This window comes from Saprolegnia parasitica (genome assembly GCF_000151545.1).
Source record: "Saprolegnia parasitica CBS 223.65 unplaced genomic scaffold supercont2.738, whole genome shotgun sequence".
In the NCBI taxonomy this organism is placed as follows: domain Eukaryota; phylum Oomycota; class Saprolegniomycetes; order Saprolegniales; family Saprolegniaceae; genus Saprolegnia; species Saprolegnia parasitica.
Genome location: NW_012157132.1, coordinates 698 through 1,531, shown reverse-complemented (window position 1 = coordinate 1,531; position 834 = coordinate 698). Strand labels below are relative to the sequence as shown.

The 834-nt window shown below is 56.4% G+C and overlaps 1 protein-coding gene across 1 annotated transcript; it reads left to right on the top strand.

The window, feature by feature from the left end:
- Positions 1-91: 91 nt before the first annotated feature.
- SPRG_17361 (hypothetical protein) lies at positions 92-570 on the top strand (the record flags this gene model as incomplete). The annotated part of the gene is made up of 1 exon (XM_012357116.1): positions 92-570. A coding segment is annotated over one exon (479 nt), but the record flags the coding sequence as incomplete, so codon positions are not given.
- Positions 571-834: the final 264 nt, after the last annotated feature.

The window sequence follows — 834 nt, the reverse complement described above, 5'->3', positions numbered from 1 at the left end:
CAACTGGTACACGCCGATTGCCAACCCGGACCCGCCGCTGCCGAGCTGGGACATCTACCCGGGCCCGACCTACTTTAGCGAAAAAGAGACAATGGGTCTCCGCGACTACCTCCTCAAGAACCGCGCGTCGATCGACGGCTACATTGATCTCCACGCGTTCGCGGCCGAGGTCATGGCGCCGTTCAGCGACACCAAGCAGCCCGTCGGTGGCGGCCTCGATGAGAAGTACAAGACGATGAACACCAAGATCGCCAAGGCCATGAGCATGAAGTACAAGGCGACGCTCTCGCACCAGATGTACTTCGCGTACGGCAGCTTCATGAGCTACGCGGTCCGCGAGTTTGCCGGCAAGCCGTCGATCACGATCGAAATGGACGGTACCAACTTTGTCGCGCCCGCGTCGTCCATCATCACGAGAGGCAAGGAGGTCTATGATGGTCTTTCGGTCTTTGCCGCAGAGAACGCCGAGTTCCTCGGCAAGAAGCCGACCCCCACTGCGGCTCCCACGGACGCCCCCGAGCCGGCGCTGGCCCCGACGCTGACGGTTGTCCCGACGACCAATCAATCCGCGTGCTCGGGAGATTGAGATCGCGTCGTACACGTCCGAGTGAATTATATGTTGCTGCTCTAAAGATGTATAATGTTGTTGCTCTAAAGATGTACTATGTTGTTGATCGTTCTGTAAAGACTCGTGTCTTGTCTAGGCGCATGTTGTCGATAGCCAACGGGTAGACGCATGTCGAAAACCAAAATCTTGGGCTGTTATCGATCGCTCGAAAGGGTTTAGGGCTACGAACGACGATCTTTCCATGCATTGGAACGTTATACATCTTA